This window comes from Saccopteryx bilineata, chromosome 6, assembly GCF_036850765.1.
Source record: "Saccopteryx bilineata isolate mSacBil1 chromosome 6, mSacBil1_pri_phased_curated, whole genome shotgun sequence".
Classification (NCBI taxonomy): domain Eukaryota; kingdom Metazoa; phylum Chordata; class Mammalia; order Chiroptera; family Emballonuridae; genus Saccopteryx; species Saccopteryx bilineata.
Window position 1 is genome coordinate 156508955 of NC_089495.1, and position 14374 is coordinate 156523328.

The 14374-nt window shown below is 47.6% G+C and overlaps 1 protein-coding gene across 18 annotated transcripts in view; it reads left to right on the plus strand.

Moving 5' to 3' along the window:
• The window catches only part of ARSG (arylsulfatase G), a 102380-nt gene extending 88084 nt beyond the window's left edge, over positions 1–14296 (plus strand). For 14 of the 18 annotated variants that reach the window (XM_066236133.1, XM_066236140.1, XM_066236139.1 and 11 more), the window contains 3 exons: positions 3202–3322; positions 7524–7614; positions 13450–14296. In XM_066236133.1, coding sequence (XP_066092230.1) covers positions 3202–3322; positions 7524–7614; positions 13450–13763 — 526 coding nt within the window. In that variant the 3' untranslated portion in view covers positions 13764–14296. Of the gene's footprint in view, positions 1–3201; positions 3323–7523; positions 7615–12712; positions 13429–13449 lie in introns of those variants that run through there. The other 4 variants (XM_066236149.1, XM_066236151.1, XM_066236141.1 and 1 more) reach the window with 3 other exon arrangements.
• Positions 14297–14374: the final 78 nt, after the last annotated feature.

The following is a 14374-nucleotide window of genomic DNA, read 5'->3' on the forward strand; positions in this document are numbered from 1 at the left end:
GTCAGGCCATGAACCTCAAACTTGAAGGCAGGGTGTCTTAACCTCATGCTGTTGACATTGGGGGCCAGATCATTCTATGTTATGGGGGGCTGCCCTGTGCATTGTGAGATGTTTAGTAGCATCCCTGGCCTCCACCAATTAGATGCCAGTCACACTTCCACCCTTCATTGTGATAATCAAAATATCTCCAGTCAGCTTCGTTTCCCCTGGGAGGGCAGGTTCAAGCTGGCTGAGAACCAGAGCTTTATGTATAAAAAGGTGTAGGATCCACTCTGCATCTGAGTGGGGAGCCCTCCATCTGTTCAGAACAGAGGACTCCGTTTCTGAGATTAGTGGGGCAAGTACATGGTGACCAGAATGGTGTGAAGGACTTGAAACAATCTCTTTTGAAAAACAGCTAAAGCTGCTGTTTAGCCATTTAGGGTGTTGCTCCCGTTGCTCAGCAGCTGAGCACTTCTTAGCACCTAAGGTAGAGGTCATAAAGCCATCCTCAGTGCCTGGAGCCAACTCATTCCAGTGAGCCATGACTGTAGGAGGAGAAGAAAGAGGAAGAGAGAGAGGGAGAGAGAGAGAGAGAGAGAGAGAGAGAGAGAGAAGCAAGAGGAGAGGGGTGGAGAAGCAGATGGATGCTTCTCCTGTGTGCCCTGACCAGGAGTCAAACCCAGGACATCCACATGCTGGGCCGATGCTCTACCACTGAACCAACTGGCTAGGTCCTATGGATGCATCTTTACGCCTGTACTGCTGTGATGTGTAATTTTTGGTGTCTTGTATGAAGGGGAGGACTTGTGAAGTCCATAGCACTGAGGTCCCATGGAAGTCAGAACATAGGCCCCGCCCAAAGCCTCTGCCCCCAGCATCAAAATGAAGAGCGGAAACTTGAAAATGTCAGTTTGGGGGTTACTTTTTGTTTCTTTCTTCAAGGTTTTAAGACTCCCAGAACCCATTTTCTAGGTGAAATTTGAAGTTGGGAGCAGCTGGGTTCCCTTTGGCAGCTTTTGTAGAGCCGATGGTTTGTCCAAAGATTTGTCTGTGTTCGGCCCGGCCTGGGGAGGCACTGGGACTGTCCACGCCCGGGGGGATATCTTCCTCTTCCAGGGGGACCCCGGGGGCTTGGCTTCCCCCATGCTCATTACATGAGCAAGGACTGCTGGCAGCCTGAGCTGGCCAAGCAGCTCTAGGATCAGCAAGTCACCAGAGACACCCCTGGTCGCTTTTCTCAGGGGCCAGATATTTTCTCTGTGCCCTGGGTGGGCGTGTTCCTCTGGGGCTCCCGGTAAACTCTGAGACACTAGGGTTCCGAGAACATTAGACTTAGCCCTGTATAAATAGGACGCTCAGCCTCATCATGGAGGGGGAGATACAGTGGAAAAAGAAAGTATTCCATGCATTCCAAACTCTAACACAGATCCTCTTGCTCCTGGATTTGACCCATCTGTGACGCAGACCTCTCGCAGGGACACACATTAGAGAAAGCTCCGACAGACAGCTGTAGCCACACGGCGGCCTTTTCACGCCGCACTGCAGTCTCTGCGCGGCCTGAGCCGTGGCAGGAACCTTGGGCTGCAGACGGGCGTCTGGGCTGGGCTGTCCTCTACAAGTGCTTACAATGCATTCCTTGAAGCCCCATCAGTGTGGAAAGCCAGTTCCTGGAGCGCCTCTCTCCTGAGAGGAGCCACCAGCTCCATGGACTGTGAAGGCAGAAGGCAAATCAGGAACACTCTGTAGTGTTATTCTGCCTGGGGTTGTAGGCAAAGCCCTGGAGAGGAGCTGGCGGCCGGTAGAGGGAGGGGAGCCGCATGGCAAGCCCCACCTGCAGGCCCTTTCAGAGGGAAAAGCTCCCCTGCCCCTGCCCCTGCCCCTTCCAGACGCCCAGTGGGAAAATTGGGAGGTAGAGCCCTCCAGGCCTCCCCCTGAGTGAGTGGGAAGTTTGCTGCTGTGTCCAGCCTCAGGCCAACCAGAACCTCTTGCCCGTGGAAGTACAACCTCATGGTGGCCCTGCCCTCCTGACTCCAGCAAATCCCAAGGATGCTCAGTTGCCCTGGCCCCTGATTGACAGTTCTGTTGGAATGGCAGCCTATCTGTTCTTGCTGAAGAGTTGTTTCTGACCTGAGCACAGCAGGCTGGACACAGGTGTATCCTATAGTGGAGAAAAATTGTACCATATGAGTTAAAAAAAAAATCACAGTAACAAAACCTACCTTTTTTTTTTTTTTTTTTTTTTTTTTTTTTTTTTTGAGAGAGAGAGAGAGAGAGAGGAGAGAGTGACTCATAATGTGTCCCTTTAGTTGTTCATTGATTGTTTCTCATATGTACCTTGACTGGGGAGCTCAGGCCGAGCCAGTGACCCCTTGTTCAAGCCAGCGACCTTGGGCTTCAAGCCAGTGACCTTTGAATCATATCAATGATCCTGGGCTTGAGCTGGCACGTCTGTGCTTAAGCCAATGAGCCTGCGCTCTAGCCCAGAGACCTCAGGGGTTTGAACTGGGGACCTCAGCATGCCGGGTCAATGCTCTATCCACTGCACCGCCACTGATCTGGAAAAAACCACCAAAATTTTAACAGTGGCTGTCTTTGGGTGGTGGGCTGTTTGTGTTGTTTTCTCCTTTATGTGTCTAGAGGTGCTACTTTTTTCTGTCAAAAACATTTTCTATTTTGTCATGGGGAAAAAAGAGCTAAATTAAACAAGATGGAATGTTTCACATGTGACGGGATTCTAAACAAAGACTAGATGTTTGCAACACAGAGAACCGGGGAGGGACAAAAGAAGTGCCCGTTCTCTTGCAGGCACTCATCACGCTGTTCCCTCTCAGTGAGTGGCCCTGGCCTGCTTGGTGCCAGGTAGAATGGCAGGGGTGCCCCAGGGAATAGCAGTTTCCGAGAGCCAGTGTCTCCTCCACGCCTTTGTTATTGTTATGCCCCTTTGAGAGAAAACTGAAGCCGGGAGGACCTAGAGAGGTGGCAGCCCTGGGGTGGGGGCCCAGGCAGCACCTGGCCACAGAGCCTGGATGCTGAACCACCAGGCTGTCCTGCCTCTTGCAGGAGCAGAAGCCCAGGTGGAAGATGGAGAGGTAGGTGGAGGGGGCGGGCCATCAGCAGGCCGCCAGGCTGTGTTGGGCTGGGCCAGGGACATCTTGAGCACAGCATGGGTGGGGAGAGGCCGGAACCAGCTGGGCCAAGTCTGTCTTATTTTCTGTGCAGCGTGCTGGACATCTTCCCCACTGTGGTAGCCCTGGCTGGGGCCACCTTACCCCGCGGCCGACGCTTTGACGGTCTGGATGCCTCTGAGGTGCTCTTTGGCAGGTCGCAGACTGGGCACAGGGTAAGTGGAGGAGATGCGTACCCCACCCGGGCTCTGCAAGGTTGACCTCTCACCCGGGGCCTGGTCGCCTTTGTGCAGAAAATATATGCGAGGAGCTGCTCCAGACCCCATGTAAGAAACCCTGGGGGTGACTCCTCTGAGACAACCTCTCTTCCTGCTCCCCTCCTCTTCCTCTGTAATCAACCCAGCTTGTCCATCCAGACTGATGGCTAATAGTTTGCTGAGGGTGGGTCCACATTGGTGCTTATCCCCAGTGAGAGAACCCTGGATGGCTGGGACCGTCCCCTGGCTCCTGGAGGGCCCAGCGCCAGGCTCTGCAGCCCCCACGTGGGCTTCAGCTTGTGCCTCCCGCACCCAGTGTCCTCTCCCAGGTGCTCTGCAGCGCAGCCAGGAAACGTCCAGCCTGCTGGCCTTTCCCTGTCATTTCCATAGGTTTTCCTTTCTCCAGAAGGGGAAGAGGAAGTTGGGGGAGGGAAAGAGGATGGAGGAACCAGAAACCCCCTTTGTAAGGCTCTGTGAGCACAGGGCTCTTCAGTTAGGGACCCACACATCAAAGGGTCTATTTATATTTACGTCTTCACTGAGGGCCACATGGAAGTGACTCAGATGCTGCTCAAATGTACTGTGACAGTTACTGAAGCTGCCCTTTCCCACCCAGCCAGCCCCAGCAAGCCAGCACATTGGGCCTGAGGGGGTGATCGGTGCTTCTGGGAACACCCCTTAGTGCCTAGGTGTTGTCAGCTGGTGCCCGGCGTGGCCCCTGAAGAGGTACTGCTTCTCTGAGGAGTGTCTGACCCTGGGGAGCTGCACACCCTCCCTGGCAAGCCCTGCTCCAGAGCAGCAGTGAAGCAGGAAGGTGGTTTCCTCCTTTCAGGCTGGAAGTTTGCAACATGTGTCCCTGGGGGCTTATCTGGGACGTCAGTGGAGAGGTGCTTCTGAGTGTTTATTGCCATGGCTACTAATAGAAAAATTGGGGTCACCAGGAAGTGCTTCAAGGACTGTGGTCTCCTTGATGTTGTCAGTTGCCTGGGGAAGCCAGCTCCTTCTCACTGACTTCCGTTCTCAGAGGGAGAAAGCTCGCAGTCTTTCTCAAGTCTGCAGACTCATGGAGGCCCCATCTGCAGGGCTCAACAGTGACTGGTCTGGTGCCCAGCGGGGCTGGGCCAGGGATTAGGTAGGAGGACCCAATACAAGCCACAACACCGTTTGGGCTTTTCATGGGAATGTGGCAATGCAGCTGGAGTTGGGCTGATTTGCTCTCTAACCGCACCCTATAGCCCAGGTGGAAATCCCCACAATTTTCTGTATGTCAGAAGCTGCTACGGCTATTATCTTCAGGTGAAAAAGCACACAGATGCAGACACCTATGGGCCACACCCAGCCTCCCAGGGCACCGGATTGCAGCAATGTCCTTGAATCTGGCTGTAAGATTATTTGGATCTTAAGGGCAACATACGCAGTTGTTAGCCTTACTCGGAATTTGGCTTTGGTCTTTTCTGGGCAGCTACTGAAGAGACTACAATAAATCATGTCTGATTTGTTGAAGGAAGGCCAGGAGGTAAAACTATGAGTGATTATACAGATATACATACATATATACACACGTGTTTTTAAATAAGCGCAACTTAATTGTGTTCACCCATAGGTATGTCCTGGGCTTACAAGGATTCTGAAATGAGTTGGTTTACAAGAAAACCATTTTGGTTTCAGATGGTTCCAAGTAACCCCTAGATAGTCATCTCAATACAATATGCAAATAGATCTGAGCAATTGGGCTCTTCCTTATTTTGCAAATGAAGTAACACAGAACCACTCACTTTTTAGTACCCTCCCAGGTCCTTTTTTGATAGGTGTACAGGCAAATTCATGGGCTACTGGTTTCAAACCGAGTGGTCTTCTCACTAGTCACTTCATCGGCAGCTGGGGACATGGTGGGAGGAGATGTCCGAAACTAAGAGCGCTGACTCCATGCTGCATGGTCTTGCATTTGCTGAGCCTTCTGCTTCTGATCTTGATAGGTCTGCATACTGGCAAAGAGGGCCGCCCCAAGGTGGGAGATGGGAGCAGGTAGGGGAGGGTGCACACAGCCTGGCACCCAGTTCCCACTTTGTAGTGACCCATCTCCCAGATAGAAGTGGGAGGTCTTAATGTCCCCAGTGGTCAAGTCACTTCTGAGCCCCAGGTTGCCATGACCAAGTCCAAACATTGTCAATAAAGGGAAGGTTTGCTTAATGGCTCTGTTGCTGCCCAACCCGAACCAGCCTGGGGCTGCTGTAGGTCCTAAAATGCTTGGCACATTTCTGGAGGCCATACATCGAAGAACCGGGAGCTGGGTTTTAGTGTCTGGAACGCTGATGACCTCTCTTAGGGAGGCCCCTGGTGGTGAAAGGCACCATCCCTAGTGCCTGGTGAGGGGCTGGCCATGTTTGGAGATGAGCTGTGCACCCCCACCCATGGGATAGGAGGGCCTCCTGCTGGGGAGGTGACGTAGGCACCAGCCTCCAGGACCGAAGGTGAGGCAATGATTGCATACTTGAATACAAAACAGAATAACGCAAAGCAAACAGGTAAGCAAGGCACCCAAGAGGGTGCAATGTGTTTTCGGAAGATAGTTTTGTCTTTGAAATTTGGACCTGGCGTTTTCTGCAGAGGAAATGTTTTCAGCTGTGATTCATGGGTAAATTTGCCAACCTCCTTCCTATGTTGATATAAACAAGAATGCTATAATCAGCCTGCTGCAAGCAGGGGAAAAAAAAAGGCGTACACAACTTCTCCAAAATCCATCTCCGTTCCTGAGAGTGAGCCATCCCCCAGTTAGCTTCCTCTTGGATGGTGGAAGTTACCTCTGGTAACTGCGGATAAATATTCCAGCCCACGCTATAGAATTTCTGTTGAGACGCAATGTCAATGATTTGAATTAGCGGACCTTGACTCCCATCTTCTGGATGTCAGAGTGCATCATAGATCAGTTGACAATAGGCTTTCCAAGTCTCCTACTTCCTGCCTTCACCAGAAGGAAACCAAACAGCCTCCTGCGGTGAGAGGCTTGGCTTCCTGCAGGGTTGGAAGAAGTGAGGGTTTTGAGTTACGACTTCTTTTCCTGTTTGGAAGGAGCCCGCTGTCATCACGCTGGCTGGGGAACTGCAGAGGTTGTCACGAGAGCACAGCACAGCACGGAAGAGGCAGGTGTGGGAGGAGCCCCACCCTCCACATCCTCTCAGAGCCGGGAAACTTGGGGGGACAGCTGTTTACTGATCCAACAGATGTTTCTCATTTTTTTTTTTTTTTAGTCCCATGGAAACTTTGAATCACGTAAGCGCCTTTCCAGTGATATATATTGGTCATGATTCATACCAGGGCGGTCTCCCACTTCCAGCCCAAACCCACCAACCTACCAAGGACACTGGTCACTTATTTTCTACCAAATCCTGCCCTTGGGAACCCCGAATTGGGTGTTTCCATTCCGTAGGGATTCTTTCATCTGTGCCCTGCTGAGGAAGGATTCTCTCAGTTCAAGTGGAGGCGGATGGAGTCAAAGGCCAGGACGTCTCCATTCAGAGGTTAGGCAGCGCAGGCTCTGCAGAAACCACACTGTGAGGCCCCCTCCTGGAGCCTGCACAGGCCATCCTTGCTCAAGTGCGGATTAGAAAATCAGCTGGGTGCTGAAGAAGCCGTCTTTAAAGACATCTGAGTATCACCTGTGTTGGAATCCGGGAATCTCTGTGAAAGATGCAGGTGCCGGGCCCCATCTTGAGCCTGGAGGGCAGAGCCCAGGCAGGGCAGGCCTCTGGGAATGGGACCTGTGCGCTCACATAGAGCCCCACACTTAGAAGGACCCCGTGCTGGGTTTGAATCACACATGCTGTGGTCACCGTGACGTTCTTAATTTTCTGGACAAGGTTTCTCTCATTCTTATTTTGCACTAGACCCTACAAATTATACTACATAGCTGGTACGGGGCCTAGGAATCTTACTTCTCAGAGCTGTGGCCCACCCGGAGCAGTTCACAGAGGCTCCCAGGAGTGAGCCGGTGTGGACCACAGGCCTGTGTTCTGTCAGTGTCTTCGGCAGGGGTGGGGATGGGGGGTGTGGATAGTGGGGGTGCTGGGAAGGAGGGACAATGGCTGACGAAGGAAGTAACGCTTCCCAGGGAGCATCTGGCATGGTCTTCTTGTTAGTGAGCCCTGCTACCCTTCCTCAGGTGCTGTTTCACCCCAACAGTGGAGCAGCTGGAGCGTATGGTGCCCTGCAGACTGTCCGCCTGGGGCAGTACAAGGCCTTCTACATCACTGGTGAGTGCCTTCTACATCACTGGTGAGTTAGTGAGGTGCAGGCCTGCACGCCCAGACAGTGGCCCCTGCGCCTACCCCATCTGGACTCGGGTCTCTGGGGATGAGTGTGGGCTGCTCTCCTTTGGCAAACCCCGAGCACCTCTGACAGTGCCCCACCCCAAATCCTGGACACAGCGGAAGGTCTCAGCACCCAAGGGCCCAGCACAGGCCCTTTGCACCTACAATATGCAGCAAACAAGATCTTCCTACGGTTTGCTTAAATTTCCAAAGAGCTCAGAGCTAGTTCAGCACATTCGTATAGTTCCTTTTCACTTGAAGAACATTTCATTTGTTAACAAAATGCAACTGAGTAAATTTGGAGATCTAATTGGCTTTGTTAAGTGATTCATGAACGGGGCAGCAACCCATCTGGTAACCAGAAGGTAGCACTAGGTAGGTGAACACAATGGGAGGTTTTTATAAGCAGAAAGGTGTGGCTGGGGAGTTATTAGCAAAAGAAATAGAAAAGATTATGTTTAGGGCAGTCATCTTCTTTTGGGAGAAGGAATGGGCGGGGAGGTTATCCTGCAGATTACTTCACTCTATGGATCAGGAAATTTGAGACTGATTGGTTTAAAATTCCACTCCTAGGAGAGGCTGAAACTGCAGTTAGATTAGTGAGTTTTAGACTGGTGATGTGGTTTAGCACAGGTGACTCCATTTTGGCTCTCTCTCTCTCTCTCTTTCTTTCTTTCCTCATTTCATTGTTATGCTTTAAAGGTCAATTTGGATGAACATTAGATGGAAGCTTAGAGATGTTTGAAATTGTGATTTACTTGACAATAAATAGACTGGTTCAAAAAATAGAGTTTAGAGGTCTATTGAGCAAACTGACAGAAGTCTGCTTCTGGGGTCACTCAGTGACCGTCTTAAAATGTACATTTTAGAAATGTGATACTGACTAGGATGGGTCTCGAAATCTTCCAGTGGCTTCTTGCTGCCAACTGAATTCTGCCTCGCTCCATCCTGGGTCCCTCTCCCTTTCTAGTCTTCTCCACATGCAAGGGTCCTCTTCCTTGGCCTCCAGTTAAAATCCCTCTCAGCTTTTAAGGCTTCACACCAAATGCCATCTTGATCACAATACTCCTTCTTGCTTTCCTCATCGTGTTAGACCTGGAGAAACCTGGCATTTATCACATTCTGCCACATGTTGGACAAACTCAAAGATTTATTTAAGGGTCTTAGAATTTGAAAACTGGGAACACAACTAGGGAAAAACCCGGACATGTCTCATAGAAGAAAGAAAAGTTAATAGAGTTCTTACAGTAAAAAAGTGCATTCTTGAGAATGATCAGTCCTGCATTCTTAGCATTTGTCCAAGACAGTGGTCAGTCAGATGTCTGGTGAATATATATGTGAGTCCTTCAGGGAGTGACAAGAAGATTATCTATAGGTCTGGTGTTTATATATATATATAATATATAATATATATATAATATATAATATATATATAATATATATATATATATATATATATAATATATATCCACATACATAGCCAGGAATTGATGCAGGGCTAAAAAGTTCAAAAAGTTTTCATTCCCAGGCTAGTTACAGCAAGAATAGAATTGTTTCTTTAGGCTCAATCTTCATAATGTTAATTTTAGCAGCTTGAGTAAAGTGACTCCATTTTTTATATTCCCTATTTTCATTCTTTTCTCACATATATGCCATTTAGGTACATCTTTTATTTCTACCACTAGTTTTTAGCTCTCTAAATCAGAGCTCTATAAGCTCATTCATCCTTGTTGCCTTGAAGTATATTGCATGGTACACATGGTACAGTATCTCAACTGAGAAGGAAGATATATATATACATATACATACATATATATATGTATGTGTATATATATATTTATATATATATATATACACACACACACATTTTTTTTTTGTATTTTTTTTTTTTTCTGAAGCTGGAAACGGGGAGAGACAGTCAGACAGACTCCCGCATGCACCTGACCGGGATCCACCCGGCACGCCCACCAGGGGCGATGCTCTGCCCACCAGGGGGCAATGCTCTGCCCCTCCAGGGCGTCGCTCTGCCGCGACCAGAGCCACTCTAGCGCCTGGGGCAGAGGCCAAGGAGCCATCCCCAGCGCCCGGGCCATCTTTGCTCCAATGGAGCCTTGCCTGCGAGAGGGGAAGAGAGAGACAGAGAGGAAGGAGGGGGGGAGGTGAAGAAGCAAATGGGCGCTTCTCCTATGTGCCCTGGCCGGGAATTGAACCCGGGCCCCCCACACGCCAGGCTGACGCTCTACCATTGAGCCAACAGGCCAGGGCCCACATTTTTTTTTAACGAAGGAAAAACAAACAAAAAATCCCCCCAACCCCACCAAATCTGGGACCTGATGCAGATTCCAGTTTGATTCAGTTATTTAATGTTAGAGCTTTCCAAAGAATTGTATAACACAGAACAAAAACTTATTTTCCCCGAGTGTGAATAAGTGACCCTGAAGAAAATATGGCATAAAAACAAAACAAGTCCTATGAGTTCAGAACTTGGAGGATATTAAAAATGCCACAACAGTCTTTGATTCTCCAAACCCTAAAACGCAAACCAGTCAGATAATTGTTACGCTTTCAGATGGAAAGTTTCTAGATTACAGTCCCTACATTACATTATCAAAGAGGTATGGTTTCCCCAGGCTGAGTTAATTTCAGAAGTAATGATCCTGCCAGAAAGCCCTCAGTACCACAATCCTGGAATCATCAATGTTACCAGGAAGTAACAGGACTGCTGAAAATGATTACAGTCAGACAGGAATTATCATGCCCAGGGGACGTCTGTTCTGAGGAGTCATCAAACTCCCAGGAGAGTCAGGGTGGGGGTGGGCACTGACATCTCAGCAGATGGACAACAACTGAATAGGATGGAACAGAAACATGCTCAGATTTCTCCCCCTACACCCCCGAAAAGCTGCATCCCGATTACTTAAACCTGGTTTTGGATAAGCTAGATGAATTGACATGTACTATGATATATTAGATTAGAGAAAGATGTGTGTCCTTCTGTGATGAGGATATAATTTTATGGTCATGAACTTGGAGTGGCCTTAAGAATAACAAGCAGTGTGTTTTGGTATGTGGACTAGAATTAATGTATCTTACTGTTTTTCCATGTTTTAAAAAAGTAATCAAGGCAAACTTTACACACAGTGCAAGACACAGATTTAAATGGTACAATCTGATGCGTTTTTATTAACGTGCATTCTTGTACAATACCCTCTCAATTGGTGAATTACACCAGTTTTTATGTTGTCAACTTGGAATTCCTGCATAAATCACTTAGGTGTGATTTTTAAATATATATATATATATATATATATATATATATATATATATATATTGCTCGATTTGATTTGCTAAAATTTTGTTTATAATTTTCCTTTCTTATAATGTCTGTGTCAGGGTTTGGTATCAGGGTTTTGCTGACCTTATAAAATAAGTTGGGAAATGTTTTCTTCTCTAATTTCTGGAAGGGTCTGTGTAAGACTGGTATCTTTTTTTGTGTTGATTAAATTTACCTGTGAAAGAAACTTTTTGGACCTGGAGATTTGTTGATAGAAAAGTTCTTGGTTATAGATTTAATTTCTTTAATAGATATAAAGCTAATCAGATTTTGTATTTCTTCTTGTATCAGCTTTGGTAAGTTGTTTTTCATATAATTTGTTTATTTCATCTGAGTTGTCAAAGTTATTGGTATAAAATTGTTCATAATATTTCTACATCCTTTTAGTTAACCTTTTTAACAGACCAGCTTTTGGCTTTATTTCCTTTATGGTTTCCTGTGTCAGTGTTTTTGCTTTTATTGCTATTATTTTTTTCTTTACTTATTTTTTTAGTTTAATTTAATCTTTTTATTCTAGTTTCCTAAAGTGAACATATAGATAATTAATTGTAAACTTTTCTTATATTCAAATATAAGCATTTATAGCTACAACATTGCCTTTAAGCACAGCTTTAACTGCATCTCACAGATACTGGTGTATTTTATTTTTATTTTCATTTAGTTGAAAATCTTTTCTAATTTCCTCCTTGACTCATATTTAGAAATGTATTGCTTAATTTCCAAATTTTGGGGCCTTTCTAGCAATCTTATTTTGTAACTTCTCATTTAATTTTGATATAGTTAGAAGGTTTCAATCTTTTGGAATTGACTGAGACTTACATGGCCTTGCATATGGTCTGTCTTGGTGAACATACCATGTGAAAGTAAAACAAATAATGTGCATTTTGTAGTTCTTGTGTATAACTTTCCATAAATGTCAGTTGGAAGTAATTGTTCAAATCATCTATATTCTAATCTTTTGCTTAAGTGTTCTATCAATTACTGAGAGAGGGTTGTTACTATCCATTAAGGATGTGTATTTGTTTTGTTTTTGTTTTTGTTTTTTGTTTGGTTTTTTTTTTGTATTTTTCTGAAGCTGGAAACAGGGAGAGACAGTCAGACAGACTCCCGCATGCACCTGACCGGAATCCACCCGGCACGCCCACCAGGAGGCGACGCTCTGCCCACCAGGGGGCGATGCTCTGCCCCTCTGGGGCGTCGCTCTGCCGTGACCAGAGCCACTCTAGCACCTGGAGCAGAGGCCAAGGAGCCATCCCCAGCGCCCGGGCCATCTTTGCTCCAATGGAGCCTTGGCTGCGGGAGGGGAAGAGAGAGACAGAGAGGAAGGAGGGGGGGGGGTGAAGAAGCAAATGGGCGCTTCTCCTATGTGCCCTGGCCGGGAATCGAACCCGGGTCCCCCGCATGCCAGGCCGACGCTCTACCGCTGAGCCAACCGGCCAGGGCCTAGGATGTGTATTTGTTTTTATTTTCCTTTAGTTTTGTCTTCCTTAAAAATGAAAATTCCCTCTTTATCTTTATACTACATGTCTGATGCTAAGGTAGCCACTCCAGTTCCTCATGCTTACTGTTTGCATGATGTATCTATTTTCCTCCTTTTACTGTTAACTCATTTGCTTTATAGTTAGGACAAGCTATAGTAGATAGCATAAAGTGGACTCTTGTTGCTTCACCCAGTTTGATAGTCTCTGTTTTGTTTTGTTTTTTTAGGTGAGAGGCAGGGAGAAAGTGAGGCAGACTCCTACATGTGCCCCAACCAGCATCTACCCCAGGATCTACTTGGGCCAATGCTGAAGTACCAACCTATTTTTAGCACCTGAGGCTGATGTGCTCAGACCAACCAAGCTATCCTCAGTGCCTGAGGCCACACTCGAAACAATTGAGCCATTGGCTGTGGGAGGGGAAGAGAGAGAAGAGGAAGAGGAGAAACAGACGGTTACTTCTGTGTGCCCTGACTAGAAATTGAATTCAGGACGTCAATACGCCAGGCCAATGCTCTATCCACTGAGCCACTGGCCAGAGCTGACAGTCTCTGCTTTTTAAGAGTTTTGTCCATTTGCTTTTCTCTATATATGATAATTTCATCTATAAATAGAAGTAGTCCTACTTTTTCCTTTTCAACCTGGGTGCCTCTTATTTCTTGTTCTTGTCTAATTCTCTGGCTAGAACCTCCAGTACAATGTTGAATATAAGTGGTAAGAGTGGAAATTTTTGTTTAGTTCCTGATCTTAGAGGGGAAAGCTTTTAATCTTCACCATGAAGTGTGATATTAGCTGTAGGATTTTCATAGACACCTTTTATCAGGTTGAGTAACTTCAGCCCAAAGTGAAATTAGTCACCTGTCCAGAGCTGGCCTGTTTGAATTAATTTATAATCAGTCCCAGTCACCGCTCCTATAGCGCGGGCTGGAGCTGGTTTTGATGGGGTATCTCTTGCCCTCTCCCTAGGTGGAGCAGCAGCCTGTGATGGGAGTGTGGGGCCTGCACAGAGTCACGAGCCTCCCCTTGTTTTTAATCTGGAAGATGATGTTGCTGAAGCTGTGCCTCTAGACACAGGTAGTGCTGAATACTGGAGTGTCCTGCCCATGGTCAGAGAGGCTCTTGCAGGCGTCCTTCGCGACATAGCTGATGACAACACCTCCAGAGCAGACTACGCGCAGGACCCTTCGGCTGCTCCCTGCTGTGATCCCCACCATGTTGCCTGCCGCTGCCAGGCCTCCTCCCAGACTGACCTTCCCACTAGCAGGAACGTCAGGCAGTGAGCCGGGCAAGCACATCTCCTCACTTCAGTTTTCCTCTCTTTACAGTTACGTACACTTTAATGAGTCTCAGAATTTGTTTGGAAGCCCCCTCACTGTCTCTTCTGCATGCTGGCTTGAGAGGACAGCTGCATGGAGCTGTAATGGCTTCAGAGTCAGACCGGGTTCAAGCCCCAGCTTTTGAACTTGGGGCCATTACTTCACTTGACTTTGAGGATTCGAAGGCAATCCATGAAAATGCTGGCACACAACCTGACACTCAATGTGTGTTAGTCTTTATTTTTTTTAACGCACCAAGTTTTACTGGTCATTTTAGTAGAGATTTGTTCCAGCTGGTATCTAGAGCGGTGCTTCTCCATCTTTAATATGCACACGAACCACCTGGGAGCTTGTGAAAGTACAGGTTCTGACCTGGTAGGTCTGGGTTGGAGCCTGAATGCCTCCAACCCCCTGGGGGATTCTGGGATGCCCCTGGGGGATGCCGTGAGCAGCATGGATGTTGACTAGACAAAGTCAGGTGCCTTCCGGTCTCCAAGCAGAAGAGTCCGCAGAGAAGTCCATGCCTCTCCCCACCGCCCCGCCTCCCCTACCCCTTTGAAAAGTCAATTGGCTGG